Source organism: Stegodyphus dumicola, chromosome 10 (genome assembly GCF_044657685.1).
Source record: "Stegodyphus dumicola isolate Sdum_Otavi_A_Nest chromosome 10, ASM4465768v1".
Classification (NCBI taxonomy): Eukaryota; Metazoa; Arthropoda; class Arachnida; order Araneae; family Eresidae; genus Stegodyphus; species Stegodyphus dumicola.
The window spans coordinates 180630212-180648590 of NC_140777.1; the positions used below are offsets into that span (position 1 = coordinate 180630212).

The following is an 18379-nucleotide window of genomic DNA, read 5'->3' on the forward strand; positions in this document are numbered from 1 at the left end:
AAACAACAACACACACACATTAAAAAAAAAAAAAAAAAAGAGAGGGCATAATGGCGTATTCTAATTACTATTTACCTTCCCATCCCGGGGGGGGGGGAGAAGGAAGAAAACATTAGTAATAAATTTTTTACTTTTTTCAAGAAATCCTTTTGTAATATTTTTGTGTTGTTGTCCTCCCAATGTGTATAGAGATGTGGTTTTGCTAAAAAAAGCATCAGAGAATTGCAGAAACTCAGCATCATCCACAACTTTGGCACTGCAAGCTGGGCAATAATAAATAAAGTGAATAGCTATTGTAAATGAGATATGGCTGTCTTCAAACCAATTTCCAACTATCATTTTAAGACTACACTTATAATTTTTCACATTGCATTTCCAGAAAATTTGGTTAAGAACAACTGCAATGAATGCAAATTTCTGCATTCCCTATTGTCCAGAAAGGAACCATACTTCTGCAAAATGCAATGCTTTCTTTTTCACCAGCCAGCATACTCCATAATTCCTTCAAACATGTTCAATTGCAAAGACAAACATTAATAAATTAATAAATAAATAATAATAAAAAATGATTGAATTTCAGAAGTGCAAATCCATGTATACTTAAATAGACATACGCTACCCTCATACCTGGGTTGCCCTATAACTATTTTGGTGACATATTGCATTGCCTCATGACCTTTTTTTTTTTTTGTGAATTTTTGATGGGGATGCAGGTAATCAGAAAGTATCAAAAAATTATATATCCACGAACAAAATAATCTTGAAAGTAATTTTTAAGGTTGGAGAGAATAACAGAAAAAATATACTGCTTACAAAACCCTCAGCAGCAATGATTTCCATAAACTGAATCCCTATGTTACATTCTGTGCATGTGCAATTGCATTAATAATGCTACAAAAAGTGATGGAAAATTAAACTTTGGATTTATTAAAAGAAAACTTTTATCATCCTTATTCCCCTTTCTTTATTGTATTTTCCATTGTTAACACTACACAAATTTTTACAAATACTATTTTCAAATATCTGTTCCAATGTAAATTATGTTGATTTTACTGTTATTTTTATTTTGAAATCTGATTAATTTATCTATCTAAATATAATTTTTTCTGGATTAAACTGCTTGAAAATACATGCGAAAAGTTAATAGTAATTTTCCGCTAATTATAATACATATTTTCTTTAACCTTAGAATGCTACCCTTTGAAAAACTTACGAGAATGGTAACCATTCATCTCCGAGACGAATTGTGCGTAAGCATGTTTAAAACCTATTTTAAAAGTTAATTAAAATAAAAGTATACTACCCGTAAATGATTTCAGGACTCTGGAACTTTAAGTTAGCAAGAAAGTACCATTTAGTTATTCTCAAAGCAGTCTTTACACATACTAGCATGTTGTTCTTTGCATATTACTCTGGAATATGTTTGACAAAAGTTGGGAATCATTCTGTACAAATTGTAGATGCAAAATGTACAAATTTTTCTTTATTTTTACTGTCAGATTGCTCAGAAGATTAAACGTTCAAATCTAATTTTAACAGCCCTCTTATGATTGTTCTTGTTGATCAAGGCAAAGTTGGTATATTGTAACACTTCTTCATACATGGAGCAAGAACATCTTCACTTAGCTTTATTGCAAACTTTTTCCCTCAATAATGCCAAGAGGCCTTCGAGTTTTCTACTACATGACATACTGTTACATATTTGATTCAATGTGTCTTGTCTGCAGTCCCTTTTTATGTCTCAGTCCTTTGGTTCTTTAATAAACTGAACAATATTGTAAGATGCTGTACTTGTGTTGCTTGATTCAGCACCAGATGACCACTTAGCTTTACCACCGAGATGAATTTTACCGGGGTAAATAATAGATTTTTCAACTTTTTTAGCTCTGTATTTTAAATTCAATTTTTCAACTTGTTTAGCACTTTCTTTTTTTGCTTCATATTTCAAATTAATATTTTCATCTTCCTGGGTTTGTTTTTCAAGCTTTGTTTCTTCTTCATCTTTATTGCCAAATGATAATTCCTCATTTTCATCTTTGCCGCTACCTGAGAATTTGTGATTTTCAACTTCAACAAAATCATCTTTCTCTGATTCATATTAAGAAACAAAACCACTCTCAGAGAGCCTCAGGTCTATCCCAAAAACTTTCTCTGCGAAAACTCTTCGACACCTTCAAGGCAACACAGAAATGAACCTAAGTCGGATTCTGAAATGAAACTTTACAGCTAACCATTCATTGGTAAGACGAATATTGTTCAAAAAATGCTACATGAGATAATATTTCGGTAAGAAATGTCCTTATCTATAGCAGCTGATCATATGAAGGCACTGAGTCATATGTCCTGATTCCTGTTGAAAGCAGGCAAGGTTATTTGTTATGGGCTTTATCCAGGAGACAAATGGGTAGCATTTTAGAATTAAAGTGTCTTAACTGCCCTGGATTAATTGTAATTTTGAGTTAACTATGTCTGTCATTCCTGATATTACCTAGTAGACTGAGAGATAGAGCAGAAATTTCATTCTGCAAGCGAAAAAAAAAAAATAGCTCCAAAATATGCCATTAGGCGGCTTGCTGCACTGAACTCCCAGAGAAATTTATGAAGGCAATTTCCTATGTCCAAATTACCCCACCCCGGGGGTCGACATAGAGAACTCTGCGAAGCTACTGGCTAGGATCTGTACCTAGGCAGTCTCGGCCACGGGGGATAAAATTTATGAACTTGGTGGTTCTGAAGCCCCTGGGAAAGGTCATTTATTGGCCGGCCTCGGGGACTGGCATGTCCTGAGCGGTGTGGAACCGTAGCCGGAGGGCTTGGTTCCCCCCGGTTTGCTGGGTAACGGCCCACTGCGACGGGCTTGCCCATGCGACTGGTAGGAGCCTGGTGAATTACAGGTGGTGCGCTGCTCCTCTGGAGGGTAATAGTGGAGGTTGAACCTCCACGACGTGCCCAAAGGCGGAGTAGACCTGTAGTGTTATTAATTCACGAGGCAGGGAAGCCTAAAATTTGTCGTTGTTGTTATGTCCAAATTACATAAGGGGAAGAGGATCATGAAAACTCGATCTGCCCATTCTATTGAGTTGTTGGAAACCAAACTTACACTGCAATTGCCCTATGATTTTACTCATTTGGCAAATGGAGGGATACCAAAACATTCTGTCCAAAAGTACGTACCATACGGCATTATAAGCATATTTTATCAATTACAATAATGGTGAAATTTTCACATTAGCAACTGGATATATAGTAAATTATACCAATTAATTAAATTGCTAAAAAAATAAAGATTTAAGAAGTACATTTACTTCTAATCTATTCAGCAGTTAGAATCTGAAAGAAAAATTAAAGATAGTTACAAAATTCCCAATTGTATCATCCCGGAAGTTTAACTATTTGAAAGATATAGAAGATAAATGCTTTTTCTTTTAGTATGTTCTTTCTTATGTTCAGTACAATGGAGCACTTGCCAAATTATTTGGATGATATGTAAATGCATGATAACAAAAAATTTAATGTAATGTCTCTTAACAAAAGAGAAATTTTCCATTAACCTTTCCAAAAATTTTTGGAAAGACTTCAACAAAACCTTATTAATAGTTAAAAAATATGCTAAACGTATATTTTTTCAGTAACATATACAACACGTATTTTACCTCATCTTTAAGTTCTTGTAATCTCTGTTCAAAATCATATTCTTTCTGCTTTTCTTCTCTTTTCCGTTTGTTCATTTCCATGCGCTGTTTCACTTGTTCAAGAGTAGATCTTTCTACTCTCATTGACATCCCTAGATTCCTCTGATCTAATAAAAAAGAAAATGAAATTTATATATCAAACAAATGAATATGATAGAAAAGTGTTTATTTCTGTTTTGTTCTTTAACTAATATTAATCTTTTAAAGTTGATATATATAATCCTGAATTAAAACAGTGTATTAAAATTCATGTATTAAATTTTTTTTTAAATCATTGTGAAACATAAAATAAAAACAAAAGAAAAATACAAATTAAACATAAAAATAGCTTTGATAACGTCTTAATTCAAGCGATAAAACTGTACACTCTGCACAAAGGTTAAAAAAAAAAGGGGGGACAGTTTTATAACTCTCATTCTACTGGACCGACGGACGAAATTCAAATTATATTCTCCATGTCTCAAAAGCGCGACTTAGGCTATGTATTAGACATATATAGCATTTATCTAGCATAGGTATTTTGACCCCAAATGGGTCTTTTTCTGAAATAACATACCAATTTTTTCCCATGCTTCAATTCTACAATTCAAATTACGCCAAACTACCATGTCTTGAAAGCGCAACTTAAGATATACATTAGATTTATAGAATATTTCTAACATATATTTTTTTGACATAAAATTGGACTTTTCTGAAACGACATCCCGATTTTTTCCATATTTCCATTCTACAACTCAAATTATGGCAAAGTGTCTAGTTCTGTAAAAAATTACCTCTCAACATTTTAGTCACTCAATGTTAATTAAATTTGATATATATTTATTAATCTCTTTTTTTTTTAAATTAAACTTACTTGATTCCTTCTTTTGCAATTCAAAATTCAGGTTCAATCGAAATCAAATACACACACATTTGCTGATTTTTTTTTAATTTATATTTTTTGTTAATTTTTTATAAATTTTTCGAAAAACTTTTTGAATTATAAACTATAAAATTTTTAACATAACATTAAAAGTAGATATATTTTAGGCATACCAGCAATCAACTAGAATTTTTTATTCAAAATTTCTCAAGATATATGTGAATTTATATATTATCAAATTTTTTTGTAAGCATATTTGTTATAAGTGATGATAATGCCTAATGTAGTTTATGCATTTTGTTACAATTTTCAATGATTTGCAACAGTTAGTTTGAACTTTAAATTTCCAAATAAACTTTCAGTTTCATTCTGAGTTTGTCAAAAAATAAACGTAGTTAACATAAATAAAATCAAATTCTCAAAATATTTATTTTAATAAACATACTTAAAATATGCAACTCAATTAAAATGAAATTCTAAAAAGAAAAAAAAAATCGAATACAATCTATGGTTAAAAAACATAATATAAAAAAATTATTTGAAAAAAAAATGAATGATGCACTTTTTTTTTCACTCCTGCAAAATGAAAGGGAAAGGAAAATTAATTACTATAAATTAAGAATTTCGACAAATTATTCTTGGTGCAAACTGAAAAAAGTTCACCAAGATAAGTTTTTGAATTTCTCACCAAATTTTAATATTTAAGCATAATTTGAGACATAAAATAGAAATATGGAAAACATTAGCACAACATTTCAGAAAAGTCTGATTTTTACCAAAATACCCTACAACAATGCTATTTATAAATCAAAATCAGCTCAGTAGAATAGGAGATAGATATAGAACTTTTTTTTCTTTTCTTTTCTTTTCTTTTCTTTCTTTTTTTTTTTTTTTTTGTGTGTGTGTGTGTGTCTGTAACATACATAAAAGAATAATTTTTTAGCTTTGGGCAATTTTTCTTTGTTTTGAGCATGTTCTCACCAAGAGCAATTTGTATAACTTAAAAAAATATTTATAAACAAATTTCAAATAAATTTTACTGCTTAAGCATAAATTAACCTTTTCCTTGGAATTTCACATAAAAATTCTATTACTTTCTAATATATATATATATATTCAAAATAAAGTAATTAAAAGTAAATTATAAAAAGCCTATGACTTGCGCTAAAGCTGCAAAGTAATAGCAGATTTTTAAGCAAGAAGTTGAAATTTTAAAATTCTAATTTAAATTCTAAAATTTTTTCATTGACGGCTTAAAATTTAATTTCTGTTTCTTAGAAATGGTATGTGGAAAGTTTTCTTATTATAAATTATGTGTGTGTGTGTGTATGTAATTATGGCAAAGCCTCGAGGGCTATCTGCCTAAGAGGAGTGATGCCTTCTTGGAGGACTTTCTAAGGGAAACTGGCTCGTATACACGTTACACATGGGGAAAACCACAAAAACGCACATGCAGCCAGCCCGTTCGCGGGATTCGAACCTCGGACTGAACTACAAGTGTTCAGCGACGTTACCGCTCGGCCGCTGGTGGGCCTTATTATTATAAATTATGAATTTTTGGTTTATATATATACATACATATTATATATATTACCGTACAATTTTTTATTTAAAAACAAATTATTCCAAGTACTTTCATGCAATACGCTGCCGAAAATTGATCAGCACAGTCAAAAAGTAAGAAATTTAGAATCAAACCCTAGGCATCTTTTTAGATTCTAATGCTTTCGCTGCTGTCTCTGTTTTGAAATTTGTAGTTGGTTCAAAATGTTCTCTATTTATTTCTTGAAGATTTTACATTTCTACTTTTTTATTTCAATTTTAATTTTATATTTTGTTAAAAAGTTTCCTTAATTGTTTTAAAACTGGAATTTTTTTCATACGAAATATTTGTATATGTCTCTGACTTTGCAAACATTCAGTAAGTTTTGTATTTTTCAATTCTAATTTCAACTGAAATTGCCCAAGTGATTTCAATTGCTTTATTGGACTTGGAATTTTTACTGCACTACATCGGGGAGGACTTTAAAATTTTCAGATGAACTGTTGTAATTAAATATTTTAGAATGATTCATCAGCTAATTTTGGATACAGAAACACAGTGGTTTACAAGTGGAAGGGGGATTGCAGTTGAGTTCTAGTATATCATCCTCTTGATAATGTTATATCAAATTTGATTGAATTCTTCTTTTGTATTTTTTCTGGTTTTTCTAATTCTTAGGCTTTTAGTATTTCACATTTCTTTAATTTTTATTTTACATAGTTGCAGGGCATTTTGAAATTTATTGGTATTGAATTTCGCTTCTTTTGTGTCTTTGTGAAACTAATTCTAAATTTCTTCCATTTTGTATGCATATGTATATATATATATAAGATAAACATTCAGTATTTACAGCCTCTTTTTAGAAGCTGAGTTTCAAAAGAAATGCTCTTCATAAATGTTTTGTTTACATTTCATGCATGGAATGCCAACTTGCTTACACTAAAAGCCAACAGAGTTTAGGTTTCTTCAAAACAGCCCTTATACAGATTAGATTTATATGGCATTAGAAATTAAAACATGGTAACAGTAGTATTAAAAAAAGGGGGCGAGACGTCATTTTTCTTTTGATAAACTGAGACTTCAGTTCTAGCACTTGTAAGCCGTTCTTAATGCTATTAATCCAACAACTTGTATATGGAATTTAATGGTGGAATTGGCATGGGGATTCAGCTTAGGGAATACTGTAGTGCTGAAGTTTTTGTAAGCAGAGTATTTATTTATTTACCTAGTTTATTTTTGTTTAATAGTACATACATTGTTTAAAAAGTAATATCGCAGGTTGATATATAATTTTTGTTTTACATTTTGATGTTTTATAAAGATTTCTTAAAAAAAAAAAAAAAAAAAAAAAAAAATCCTTTTCATTTATCTCTTTTTTCCTAGCCAAGTTTTTCTCTTGTACTGACTTTTTTTTTTTTTTTTTTTTTTGTATGAAGATATATTAAAAAGGATAGTAATTTTGTTAAACAAATCTCAATTAAATAATTCCTAAAGTATTATTCTGTTAGTTACTTATGTGCATACAATCCAAATTTAATGAAAACATGATTAAGAAGTGTACTCAAATCTCAATTAAATAATTCCTAAAGTATTTTTCTGTTAGTTACTTATGTGCGTACAATCCAAATTGAATGAAAACATGATTAAGAAGTGTACTCAAAACTATAATAATAATAATCAATAAAAAAAACCCTATAATTCTTAAAATTCAATAATCCACACAAACCCTTAGTTCTAATGTGTGTGGATTATCATAATTCTTCTATAATACATACCTCTTTAGCTATTACAAATAACATTTGTATTGGTTCTGCTACAAAACATAAAAGCAGAAGTTTCTTTAGATAATCTGGGTAACATTTTTCTAGTCATATAATGACATTTGATAGCATAACTTTATTCACACACTGTGGGTGAAACAATGACTTAGGAATTAGCCTTATCAATTTCAGCATAATATTCTGTATCACAAACTGCAATTTCACCTTGTCATTTCCTTATTAGCAAAATTAAAGTGCATAAACCAGAGCTATAAAACTGAAAATAACATTAAAATAGGGACTCAAATTCAACATGAAAATATTTTTTAGGGCCAAGTTAAATGTTTATTAATAAAACTGATCAATTTATTTACTATAATAATGAATTTGATACTATGATTTAAAAAAAGAGCACACCTATGTAGGATTTGTGTCCAAATTTGAAATTATACACTTGAAATTAAATGTTGCATTACACCTTTAATTAAATATGCATTTTTTTTATAAATTAAAGTGTTTTATAAATTATTATGTAAATAAATCTTTTTATTTAGATAAAGAAATATAAAATCTAATAAGAAATGTGATGTTACTTACGCTTTTTGCCATTGATATGGTCTAAAAAGTTAATGGAATCTTTCACCACACAGTCACACACATTACAGTAATAACTGAAATTAAAAAAAAAAAAAAAATCTTTTTAATTAAATTTATGAACTATTATACACAACAGTAACTAAACATAAAAATATGCAATGATATTTTTCATTACTTATAAAGGTTTTATGAAGCAATGTACAACAAAAAGCTTAATATTATATTAATGAAGCAATGTATAATATAAAGCTTAACTAATGATAACTAGCTTAACTAGTGGAACTGATAATGTATAAAGCTATAATTATTTGTGTATCAAATGTAATTATTTAAAAAAATATGCTATGAAAAATTGTTTATTTAAAAAATATCCTACGAAAAATTGTTGCAAAATATAATAAATACAATTAAAGTGGTGAATTTCTTTATGAAACATTATATGGAAGCTAAAACAGAAACAAAAATATTATAGCGTGGTTTACGATTACTAGTCATAACATATTCCTATAAGAATAAGAACTTGTTTCAAATGAGCTTCTCATAATCTAAAGGCCTTGGTAAAGTATATATTTCCATAGTAGAATCCACAAAATGAGGTGAAGATGTTCTGTTGTTGTTGCCTTATTGATGTGGTCAATGGCTGTGAATCATTAAAGTGTGATGTGGTGATTTCAAGGCGTGGAATATAGTTGTGGAAGATTAGATTGTAACAAAAATCGAGCGCATACTCCCGGATAATTTACTATGCTGTGAAGTACCTGCCTAATTAAATGAACTGTTATGTAGACTCAACTCATGTTATATCAGCCAAGTACATTCATCAATCATTCATCATATGGTTTTACTAATGTGTCATAGTCTGACATGATATCCTCATCTGTTTTGTTAAACTCAAGGCAACAATTAAATCTTTTATTTGCAACTTACAGCAAGTGTACTTACTCCTTTGGTAGGGAACCACAAAGTAAGTTGACACTACCTCATATCAATCTCAAGAACCTCAAAAATTAAAATAACAGCTTATAGGCCAATGTACTCATGTCCCCCAAATGCTCAAGAAGTCCAACAGAGAAACACATCCAAACAATAAGTTGAACATCAGTGTTTTTTGGTAGAAAACAAGGTAAGCAAAATTACTGTTTCTCCTTTCCTTGGTTTTACTGAAATTGTACGTAACTGATGAAAATGATGAACCCAAATATTTAAATGGAGGACTTGGATAACGGTAACTTTATGGTGATTTCAAAGTGAAAATGGTTTTAATTCAGTCAGAACTTTGGGAAATCGGAAGTACGCATTTGGTCAAGCCAGAAACTTCTGAAACTAATCCAGCCAAACTTGACAAGTGGCTTTCTAAAAATCAAAATGCTTTAGCAAGTTTTTATCTAAGCGAGAAATCATCTGAGATAGTACATATTAACCCTTTGCACTCAAGGAGCTTTTCTGTCGGGTGAACCAGCAACTTGAGAGTAATCAGCCACTCCCGCTTATATCATGAGTTCCTTATTGTTAACTTAAAATAATTTTAGGCACAATAAAACACTTTAAACTCATATATTTTAACATTATACATATTTTTTTAACTTAATGAAACATATGTATTAAACATTACGTTCTAAAATTTTGCTTCGTATGATATTTTACAAAACAATCTCCAATATGCATCCTTGGCTTGTCGGGGAATGTGTCACAGTAGTTTTTGGAACGTTCTTTGGGAGCAAACCTTGCAATTTTTTTTTTTTTTTTTTTTGCCCCATCAAAATAATATGCAGCTTCCCATTTAGTCAGATCGCTTCAGAAATGCTGTGTGAAGTAGAAGCTGTGCTGGGTTGTTTTTGTCGAAAGTCTCCTCTCAGTTGATCCACTAAACTTTTCAAATATTGTAGGTGACTAAGTGGCCGTTCGTTTCTCTGCTTCTTTACTGATTTATAAAGAATGTATGAATTGATGGAGCAGATCTCCAAACACCTAAAAAATAGTTTTCGCCACCATTTTACGGATTTTCTTAAAAAAAAAAAATGTCAAAGCCAGTTGGTCAGCTCGATCAACACCGCTCATAAATTTGATGTAATTTACAATAACATTGGGCTTTTTCATAACAACTTCAATACCGAGTCGTAGAGTTCTTCTTACAGGAGTTATTCCCGCATTATTCCAAGTAGTCAAAGCTGTCACAATCATCTTGTCCTTCCACGCGAGAACCAAAATATTACCTTTACGATATGCACATGTGGTTCGATTCTCAAATTTTGGCTTTCGTATTTCACATGGCAGGTGCGTTTTATTTGTCATGATTGTCCCAGTTTAGTGGCACTTTTGTTTGCGTAATTCTTCCGCCAATATGTAACTCGTATAATAACAGTCCGTGAACATGTGGTGTCCCTGAACACCGGGAATTTTATCCTGTATCATTTTGTATAGATGTAGCGGTATTCTGGTTGATACCGGTAGATCAGGTCTTATTAAAGTCTTTGTTTTTAGAGATCCATAATACGACAGAATAGCACAAATGAAGCCGGTATTTGAATATGTGAGTGTATAAACCCGAATACCCCATTTTGTAGGTTTCATTGGATTGTACGTAATGAATGATATGCGGCCTTTGAATTTGACAGTCGACTCATCCACACAAATCTGCTTTCCGGGTACAAAATAATTCAAGAACCTTTCATTTACATACTCGAGAAAACCGAATACTAACTGCAAATAGGTTCTAGGGTTTGTGTTTTCTGAGGGTATTGTCTTGAGGTGAAGTCTCCAAAACATTTGACAAAATCGGTCTCTCGTAAACGTGTCTGAGTAAAACGGAATATAACTAGTATCATTTTTCGACCAGTATTTTTGTATGTTTGCCAGTGGCATTGTCCCTATATTTATGATTGCCCCAATAAACGCCCAAAATTCAGTAACTGTTACATCGTACCATGATCGCCATATAGAACGGGATGATAAGGTCTTCCCTTCCACCTTCCTTGCAGCGTTATTGTTAGTTTCCTGCACTATGTCAGTAACTAATTCCTTGGTGAAAAATAATTTGAATATTGTACTTTTATGTGTACAAATTCGTGCGGTCCAACTTGTCTTTCACCGGATACAAACGGTATTCTTCTGGGGATTTCTTCGGATTTTGTTCACACTGTCCATTCTGAAGGTTCAGTCTCTTCTGTACAATCACTTTGGCTTCCAGATTCACTATTGATTATTCAGATTTTTGTCTTCTTGCTCCCCTAACGTCGTCACTATATTTATCATTTCCATTTTTGTTCTCATGGGCAAGCTGTCTATGTAGTGATGTAATTTCGTTCGTTATTGCCGAAAAATTAAACTCATCTTCGCTAGAAGTAATTTCTTCGTCGTGTTCCATACTTATTGGGCTCAGTAACTTTGAAAGAAATACTGCGAACAGCAAGAAGGTTGAGTTCGAACTGATGTCGAAGACAAAGTCCTACCCGCAGTCGCAAGTATTTTTGAGATAAGACATTTAATCGCATAGGCATTGCAAAGACAACCTTTATTTGAGTTAAGACATTCTTATAGCTATTCAGACACCTTGTAATATGACCTACAAAAGGCCAAGTAGATCTCTCAAGCAATATTCCTTAGGTCAAACACAAATAAACACATCAAGTCGAATGGTGCCTCTCAGGCACCATTCTCTCAGAATTATTTCTCAGAATTTTATTTTAAATCTTTATAACTGCAAATCAATTACATATGTAATAACTTAAAAATTTTTTCAACTGTCTAATTTTTCAGCACGGCAGATCTTGTATATAGAATATTCTTGTATTCTTGTATATAGAATTTAAAGGTTTATTACAAATTATTCCCTTCTTTTTAACTTCAAGTTAAAAATACTGAACCGCTGGAAGTGGTTTTCGACAGCCACAGCAATTTCCTCTCCTCCCCATCCCTTAATGCACAAAGAAGAGTGAAGATTTCAGATGACACCCTTTCTAACAAATAAAGATAAGTAACCACAAATAAATCCTTTTAGGGCAAGCTGTCTGCAATAAACTGATACAATGTATTTGGAGAAACTGAACCTGCTACTGCATACCTTAGGGGAGGGAAGAAAATAACATCAGAATTTTGGCGTTAGAATAAAAGGCCCTCTGGGTCGTTATGGTCAAACAAAAGAAAGCTTACAAGACATTACATTTAAAGAACATGCACTTTAATTCAAACACAAAAATAAATAAATAAATAAATAATAATAAAAAAAAATATTTAACATACCCTCCAGTTTGTGAGGCAGGTGTGGTTTTGGTGATTACAGTTGTTTTTCCTAGTTTTGATTCTAAATCAACCTATAAAAAGCAATTGCAATTGTTATTGCTGACTAAGTAATATATTTTTTTTTCAGTGCACAGTTTAATACTTTTATAATTTAAATATACATAATGTATGTAAGTATATGTGCACAATTTATGAATCTAAGAAAACTATTTTGGCTTGTATAACTTTACACATTTATTATAGGTAAAATAGTGCATATTCTGAATAGCACACAAAAGAAAAATACGATTCTGATAATGTATTATATAAATTTACATTAAAAATATTAATATACTATTCTTACTACAAATTTTCTTAAACTAATCAAAATAAGAATGAAGGTTTATTATAAAATAATACTTGGCATGAGTTTGCATAGAAAGTGACATAATTCAATAAGCATTAAGTTAAATATACATAACAGAATATCTGTCAAACAACATAACAAATAGAATTCCCCTTACTTTTACTTAAAAATAATTTTTTTATATTCAATCAGTCACTTTTTTTTTGCAGTAACTTACAAGAAATCTCTCATAAAACCTTCAGATGTTAAAAGCAGTATACAATAAATATACCTAGAAGAGTACCTTTTTCTTTTAGATTCAATCAATTATTAATTTTTTTTTGTATTCACAAAAAAAATTCTCATAAAATCTATGTATGTTAAAACAAGGGTTATAAAATGTAAATAATTAATATATTTATATTAATAACATAATTTTGAATCTGTTTTCTTTTATATATTATTAACAATAATTGCTACATCTAGAATGTTTTGTGATGAGTCAAAATAACATAAAACTTGTTCATCGTGAATGCAATAGTTATATGACCAAAAAAGGCCACTAACATGATGCAGAACTTTAAACTTTTTTTCACTTTGCACTTTTAATTCACCTACTTTTCTGCATCTAAATTGTAATATTTCCGGTAACTTTACTGGCAAAGATTAGGCAATGAAGTACACACGAATTTCCTATAACTTTTAAAGCTCTAGCAACAATTATTGAAAAGTTCACTTAATTTGATTTCAGACGGATAGATAGCATTTTAATTTCAAACTGCTTAGCAATTCTTTTACACATTCAGAATCTGAAGCAAAATCTGAAAAGAATGTTCCCATAATACCCAAGTTAACAAAATTCTCCTTTTCCCTTTTCAACACTTCTTTTAAGTTTTACTTAAATTCTAAAATTTTTTGCATCAATAACATTATTTTATCTCATAGCTTCTCAATTTCATTTGCCTGCTGGCATCCAAATAATTGCTATCATCAAAATTTTAAAAATTAGTTATATATGCAATTTTTTAACCTTAGAAAATTAAACAGACAATAATTAAAATATATATTAAATACATAATAATTATAATATTAAATATTAAAAAATTAAATTATAATATTAAATACATAATAAGTTATAATATTACATAATAAATTACAATATAATAATAATATAAAACTATTAAACATATAATTTAAAACTAAAACATTAACATATAATTTTAAACTAAGTTCTTTATTATATTCAAGCAATGAAGATGGGTTCATACAGAATTTAGTAAAAAAAAATCATTACTGAGAAATCAATCATTACTGAGAAATCAATCTAATGCAAGCTATAATTTTTATATGTTAACATTCAAACAAACAAATCTTCTGGTTTTTAAAATTTAAGATAGATAATATTTAATTTTCACCCTATATGATTGTGTGAATAAAAGGTGAATGTTATACTGATGAAATATGGACCAACATGTATGAAGGATTCATTGACGTGATTTAGCATACTTTAGTAAAAGGATATGTCTGTAACATTTGTCTGCATAAATGAATATTTAAGCATTCATTTAAAACATGTCTATATGCTAGATGTTTCAAGCATACTCTTCAATACCCCATACTTGCATTAGACTAATAATGCCTTTTCAGATTCTCTTAACCCCTACATTAGTGGAAACTATATTTTATGCCTGGCTTATTCAGCATATGGTACATAGGCTGCAGGCTGGCTTATTAAAGACTTTAATTCAGCCCATTTAAAAATTAAAAAATCCTCATGGTTTAAAAAAGAAACTTCCCACCAAATCCTTAAAATTATTAGTAAGAAATGAATTTTAAATTCATAAGATTTAATTTTGTAGTTCACTTGTGATGTTTTTAGTTATAATTGTATTTACTACAAAAATAGAACACCACAGTTATAAAAATTTGTAATGTCTAATCTTATGGATAACTTGAATGTTTTTACTTCTTTTATTTATATATTTATTTTTAAACAATATACAGCAACAACTGGCCAATAAGTTCCATACAAAAGTTTTAAATAATCCTTCACAAAGAAAGGTAAGCAACTCTATGGTTTTTTTTTCTACATTATCAAAATAAAAATGCATGATTTCACAATAGCTAGTCCAGATGAAATTTCTCTGCTAGAAAGTAATACAGTACAAAGTCCAAAATCCGGACTCGTCGGGACTTCGGCGATTCCGGATTTGGGATTTTTCCAGATATTAGATTATCAATTTAAATCTGGTAAGATGGCATGTATAAATTGTACAATCACGATCTAAAGGGTACCAAAATTTACACACACACACACACACAAAAAAAGGGGGGGGCTAATATTTAGTTGTTTACTTTATTAAACATTTCTTTCGATGTAAGTTGTTTAAGTTGCTTCCACAAAAAATTCAAAAAGTTCCTTTTTCTTTTTTCTTCTGTCACAGTTGACTTTCCAATACCACACTCCTCGCATAATTTTGAGACGGATATGTCTTTATCCATTCCCCCCCCCAGCAATTCCACTTTTTGTTTAATGGACATCGAAACATGCTTTCGCTTTGCAGATTCTTTGGCAGCTCCAGAATTGGAAACTCTTTTGAACATAATCGAAAGTTTAAGCTTAGTTTTTATAAAATTGCCGTAATAACAACAGTCTGCAAAAAATAATAAGCTGGATCAAACTAGAAGATTAGGGAACAGCACAGTCTGCTACATTAATTGAAATGTCTTAAATTCAGTAAAGATAATTTTAGCCTAGCTTAATAGCGTCCGTGCATCACAAGACTGGCGACGAAAGCCAAGTTGTTTCGCTAAATTTAGTCTTGCTCCTATTGCGTACTGAATTAAGCTTTAATTGTATTAGTTATTTACTATATCTATGTTTATTTCTTGCACATGCTTAAAATTAATCTGAGTCCTGAATAAATTAACTCCCACATATATTTAACGTTTTATATAGGGCCGGTGCTCCATACCGCCTGGTGCAGTCTCTACGGGTCCTAAATTCTGCTACAAAGTGCCTTCCTACTATCTAAAATTTCACTACACCTAAACTTTGCATCTCAATGCTTTCCCGAATTCCAAAAATTTTGTCTTCTCTAATTTTTGCCGTCCAGTGACAACATATTCTGCAGCTGCTTCTGGATTTATGGTGAATAACATATTAGCTGTTCTTAATTAAAATAGCACTAAATGTAATCTTTTGGCCTATGAGTTTCATAACAAAATCTATTTTTAGCATATGAAAAGAAATTTTTGTTGACTTTTTTCTCATGAACATTTCTTAGAGAATTTAAAAATCTATAATCATTGCCATGCATAATGTTAGCATAAAAGGTTGCCATATGCTTGTTATTCAATTACTAATATAAAAAAAAAAAAAAAAAAACCACTTAGACATCACTGCATGAGTTATTGCTGAAGCTGTCATGTATTGATAAACATGCGGTGATGAAAGCAAAATATAATAAATAATGACTTGCCAGGTCAGCGTCAGGGATATAAAATAAGTGAATGTTTTGGTTTGAGATGTATGCCAAGCAGATACTCGGCTACAGATCCAAATTATTAATCTCACAAATTTATGCTTACACAATTGTTTTTCCATAACGAGGTGTTTTATTTAGTGCCTAAGTGAAATTAAGAATTGGAATTTTTAAGTGAAAATCTCCACATGTTGTATTATGGAAGGAAAAATCAAATGCGTATGCGTAAAGCATACAAAAAAAAAGTTGTGGCGATTAGGTCCGGATTTTAGATCATTCCAGATTTTTAGTTATTATACAGTACAAAGTCCGGATTTCGGACTTTGTACTGTATAATAACTAAAAATTAATTATCTAAACAAGACTGTACCTCAAATTCTGCCAACAATGTTAAAGTATAATTTTAATAGCAAATTGGAGACAATTACGATTTACTAGAAATTTTACATAGTCTATTTGGTATCATTTTGCGGCCGCAGGTGATAAATTCGCCAAAAATGGTACAAACAATGCCAAACGAAATATCCTTGCTGGTAAGCTATTACGCCCTTCAGTGATTAGAAATTTTACTTGAACATTATGATGTTATCATTATTATAGATATATATCATGTAACTTTTTAAATAATATGATAGTGATTTTCTGCTGCATCATGATGGTAGCTGAAGTTGGAAACTTGATGTTATGCATATAACATGTTATCTTTACAATTTACCTATTTTTAAGGATTATAATACTAATGCCTGTTTATATGCATTTTATTTATGTGGCCATATGTAGAAAACATTCTTTTATCACAAACCATTAACTGATAAAATTATTTATGTCTTCTTTTAAATTTTTTTTGTATTTAAATTTAGACCAGGTTTTATTGATAAAAGATAGATGTAAAAATCTAAGATTTAGTGCATTAAATAATTTAATTAACTGATTATGATATTTTTAAATCATTATTTTAATAAACTAGAAAATTGTTATGAAAGCAAAGGATTCAACACATAGCAAATGGCTTTCCTAAAAATTGTGTGTATGAAATTATACTTATCTAAAGGACACTGGAATTTAAAAAGGTATAGAAAATACCCCCACTGAAATGTTTCATTTTGAAATCGTTTAATTATAGATTTAAAATACTTCAGCTCAGCCATTACTATACAGATAGATAAATGCAGTACTATATTCTTTGTGTTTTATACCAGGATTTCTTATTAGTAGGTACTTTTCCATTTTGCCAGCGCAGGCAATAAAGTCGCCAAAAATGGTACAACCGATGCCAAATACTTGCTGGTAACCTATTACGCCTCATTTTCAAAACAAGTCGCAGCCATTTCTGATCAGATTGATCATTTCTTTCAATACTGGCATACAATTACATAGAATTTTTACCAGATAGTTCAATTTTATGCCCTAAGGCCATTCGCGGCAATTCAGTCAATTAGGATGCAATCACACCGCTCGCCCAAAGGCGAAAATATAGAAAAGGCAATGTCTAGGGTTAAATTCAGCAATTCTAACAACCGGCGAATCAGGTTGTTGTACCATGAAAGCATAGTAAATTCTTAAATTAATGCCTTTTTACAAAATTTTAAACAATATTAAAATGTTTATGCCTTCAAAATAAAAAATTCATAGAACTAACATTTGTTAAAAATTTTTTATGTGTATACTGTGTGTTGTCGCCAATAAAGTCTGTTTGGCGAGATTTGCGCCGGCGAAATGAAAAAGTACTGTCTTTTCTTTTAAAACAAACACCAAAATTATTGACTATTAAAAATAAGTATAATAATAACTAAGCAATGATTCTTTCAGAGTGTATAATACTTTTCTTGCTTAAATAACTTTTCAAGTTTTAGAGGAATTAAAAATTCTACATAAT

At 30.2% G+C, this 18379-nt stretch overlaps 1 protein-coding gene across 3 annotated transcripts in view; it reads right to left on the bottom strand.

Moving 5' to 3' along the window:
* LOC118191724 (zinc finger matrin-type protein 2) overlaps positions 1-18379 on the bottom strand; it is a 29997-nt gene that overhangs the window by 783 nt on the left and 10835 nt on the right. For all 3 annotated transcript variants that reach the window (XM_035362556.2, XM_085825946.1, XM_035362557.2), the window contains exons 4-6: positions 12694-12764; positions 8455-8528; positions 3654-3799 (exon numbers count right to left, since the gene is read on the bottom strand). In XM_035362556.2, coding sequence (XP_035218447.1) covers positions 3654-3799; positions 8455-8528; positions 12694-12764 — 291 coding nt within the window. The remainder of the gene's footprint in view (positions 1-3653; positions 3800-8454; positions 8529-12693; positions 12765-18379) is intronic.